Source organism: Cottoperca gobio, chromosome 11 (genome assembly GCF_900634415.1).
Source record: "Cottoperca gobio chromosome 11, fCotGob3.1, whole genome shotgun sequence".
NCBI lineage: Eukaryota > Metazoa > Chordata > Actinopteri > Perciformes > Bovichtidae > Cottoperca > Cottoperca gobio.
This window is the reverse complement of record NC_041365.1, coordinates 6,491,886-6,495,824: the sequence shown is the minus strand read 5'-3', so window position 1 is coordinate 6,495,824 and position 3,939 is coordinate 6,491,886. Positions and strand designations below refer to the sequence as shown.

The 3,939-nt window shown below is 41.1% G+C and overlaps 1 protein-coding gene across 1 annotated transcript in view; it reads right to left on the bottom strand.

The window, feature by feature from the left end:
- Positions 1-3,676, bottom strand: part of LOC115016234 (zinc finger protein 385D-like) — a 14,463-nt gene extending 10,787 nt beyond the window's left edge. The window contains exons 1-2 of the mRNA XM_029443941.1: positions 3,543-3,676; positions 1,396-1,514 (exon numbers count right to left, since the gene is read on the bottom strand). Coding sequence (XP_029299801.1) covers positions 1,396-1,514; positions 3,543-3,552 — 129 coding nt within the window. The 5' untranslated portion in view covers positions 3,553-3,676. The remainder of the gene's footprint in view (positions 1-1,395; positions 1,515-3,542) is intronic.
- Between the last annotated feature and the right edge of the window lie 263 nt (positions 3,677-3,939).

Genomic DNA, 3,939 nt, shown 5'->3' with positions numbered 1-3,939 from the left:
CAGCCAACGCTCCTTTTCCAACTTCAGTTTGAAAAGCAACCCAACAAACACCAATCATCGTAAAGGTCAGCAAAAATACTTTTTACATGAATGACAATTGTGGGAGAAGTATTGAAAATGGAATAAAATGAAAAAAAAAAAGGAGAGTTACAGATGGGTAAGAGGGGATGTGAGTCAGCGTTGAGAGTGTCGTGTGAGATTTTTGAAGACATGTTTCAACCTGTGGTAAGTTATAAATGAGACAGCTTTTTTTTTTTACTTGAGTAGAAAGGTCATCCACCATGAGGAAGACAACAGAAAAAGGAAAGAAGAGTCAGTGATGGAGAGACTGAAACAATACTGAAAGCAAGAAAGAGTGCATAAGAGTGTGAGGGATGGGGAAGATGACAGCAGGAGACAAAGTGGAGAAAAAAAAAAGAAGAGAGCTGAAGTGAAGAGGCTTATGAAGCAGGAGCAACGGAAGAAAGTTGAAGGGATGAATGAGAAGGCGGGGGAGAGGGGAGAGAGACAAATGGAGGGGGCCGAGACCTCCTCAGGTAGCAGAATGGCTTTTTGATAAAGATAGAGTAGAGTAGTTTCTACACACAAAGAGAGAGAGAGAGAATAGATTTACTATACTGCAAACTAACAGTCCAGCAGATGCAGACATGCAATCTTCTCTTTCTTTTAGTCCCTCAATTTGTCTCTCCATATCTCTCTTCTTAACATCTAAGAGCAAATCTCTCTATAAAGACGAGAACAAAGAAAAGAAAATTGTGAATTTTGCTTCACAGTGGGTATTTGGCCACACTCAGTGATGGGCATATGACTCGTCTCAAATGTAGGTTTGTAATAGGTTTGGTATTAGTGGGATTAGTGGGAGGACCAAAAGAAACACATCATTCTTTCTTGGCTTCATGTACTTAAATAGAGGTGTTAGAAGTTGCTTTGTATAGTCAGTAAGCAGTATATAGAGACATAAAAGCACGAGCCCCCTGTAAACCAGACGTCAGCCCACCCGGCCTGACACATCTACTCTCTTCGGGGCATGGACTCTGGCTTTGTTTCTCTCCTACTTCACCCTTCACAAACACCGGGACAGACAGCTCTAAGAAAAGCTGTGTGAGGAATATCAAAGAATAAGCCCCCCCCCCCTCCAGTTTTGTGGAAATGTCACAGCTCTCTGCATCAGACGTGATATATTTGGAAAGGTGTAGGCAGATTGCTCATGCATCTGTGTATTGAAAAATGACTGCACACAGGCAGACTGTTCCGTGGAACAAACTCCTCCACTTGCAGCAGAAATCAGCGTGATTAAAGTGAACGATTTAGGGTTTTAAAGAAAACAAATGTTTTAAAGGCACTGTTGATGAGAGCGTTGTTGCCGTGACAACTAAGGTGACTGACAGTACTCACGTTGGTGAATCCAGGCAGCAGGTGGAAGGGGAAGAGGGGCTTCAGGTCTGGGGAAGGCTGCTGAGTCCTGCCCAGCGTGGGGCGGGCCAGCGGCAGCAGAGCACTGTGACACATATTACCTAGAGAGGAGACAGGGAAATAAGGAATGACTCAATACAGATGTACGATGATGAAAGCACAATACAACTAGAACTAGATGAAGACAATCTCTGCTCAGAGGTTATGTGCTCAAAAACTGATTGTATTGTTTGTTTAAGATTGTCTTATTTTCTTTGCAACTTTATATCCATTTGTCAGTTTGTATTTGTGGCAGGAGAGCTAACCCAGACACATCCTCATTAATATTCTTAAATGCCAATGTCCATTTTGATTTATTCTGTTAATTTCTCAGGGACAGTGCATATTATTACTGTAAATACACCCGAATAAGACATTAGGCTAGTCGCGTGTGAAGTTGGCAGTCCAAAGTCGTCTGATTAATGTGCTTTGTTCACTATAAATATCAAAACAAATGAACAAAATGTGGTGTCATCAATAAACAAAACATATTATTTAGCCAAAATGTTGTGTTTGATCTGTGTGGTCTACTGTCTTATTTCAGTTTCACTCATCCATTTTGGCAGTTATTGAAATTAGATAAAGGTTCACTCATTTGATTTTATGTTAATGTGAAACACCCACTCATACACACTGGCAGTGAAGTCAAATGTGGAGCTGAGGTGGAAGTTAGTACATACATGCCCTGGATAATGGCCTTCGCGCGATTGCTTACATGCACGCGCGTATTAGAGTATTGTTCATAATGGTCAACATTGCGCGGAAATAATATTACAGCAGGATAAACATTATGATCCATTGGCCAACAACACATACAATGCTCTGATTACAACCTAGTGTTTGGTGTTTTATTCAACATGTTATTAATGATGCGTCATGTTTCAGATACTATAGGTGTCCGTCCTGTCTGTCCTCATAATCAGCAGCTGTCAGCACTTTCTCCACGCAGACCATTTTGAAGCCAGGGGCGCTGATCGCAGGTGGACTCTTCCTGGTATAGGCTACATGTGGGGCGTGCCAAACGCACTTTTGGTCATTTCTTAGCCAGGCTCGCTTGACGAACAGGTGGATAAGGGGTAGCTTTAGAAATAATCACCTTATCATATATTGTATTAAGGCTGTGACAATCATGGCCCAATCACACGCACTACTTTCACCCACTTTATACGCAGGACTCTCCCCATCATGACAGCTCGCACGGTCAGTTTGGGATGTGGAGAGTTTTGTATTGTAGTATTGTTGTTTTACATATAAATACAACAGCTCAATTATACTGCCAAGAGCAAATGATGAGTCTGTCTAAGTTGAATTCACTGTTCTGCTTATGTTGAGGATCATGTGGACATCACTGCTCGTAACAGTCAGTTACGACTGTTTGTCATCACAATGATCCAAACAAGGCCAACTATCACCATAGTGCCATATATAAGAAGTTCGGTCTAGTATTTTGCATCTTGATGTTTTTTTATTGAATTATTTGTAAACGTTTCCTTCAGTTTATTTGACTGTTTTAGGCTACATGCTAAATTATTGCACAACTGGGAACGAATGTGTTGCGTCTTTAATCTTCATATTGCGACATATAACTGATAATGATCCACGAACAAATAAGGATTTTTTCATTAAATATAATGTCCAGAACTTGGATGTAATAATATCAAGCAATAATAATGTGTCTTACTTTGTACGTGCAAAGTGTTTTCCCTATAGATTATAATGTATGGCATTCAACAGTATGCATATATACATACCATAATAATTCATATAAAGTAAATTGTTTCTGTTTTTGTGAGCTTTTCTGCTATTACTCTCTCGTTTTTGAAGAATTCGCCCGATATGTTGCCATTTTTCACGAGGATTATTGGAGAGTAAAGCGCAATAAAAACGCTCTAAACCAAAACGAACCTCCTCCATAATGTTGGCTTTTAATTCCGTATTGAATAAACTGCACTATCACTGTCTTTATTCCACTGTGCAGGTGACTGACTTCACAAAGCTCACATCCATCTCAACATAGCAACAAGTGACTCCGCTGCGTTATATCAACAATAAAGTAACTATTTTGAGATTAAAACGCATCGTTTACGTACCAAAATACATGGCGGCACCAAAGTGAAATCCGTTCAGTTCAGTGTAAGATAAAAGTATCTTTCATCTCCAGGCAGAGATGAAGCTTTGCGTCTTCTCCTCCACAGTCTTTCTCCTCTCTCTCTCTCTCTCTCTCTCTCTCTCTCTCTCGCTCTCTCTCTCTCTCTCTCGCTCTCTCTCTCTTCTGCGTCGCTGGTTCTGCTCCTTCCCATCTGGATTCCCTCCTCCTCCTACCTCCCCCCCCCCCCCTCCTCCTCCTCCTCATCTCTTCACGATTCGTGTACAAGTATGCTACTGTATCTACATGTCCCAAAAATCTGTTTAAAATTCCGTAAACAGACGGAAATGACCTTAATGAGTGTGCAGGGCCACCCTGGATTAGAGCAACCCTCGATGCCG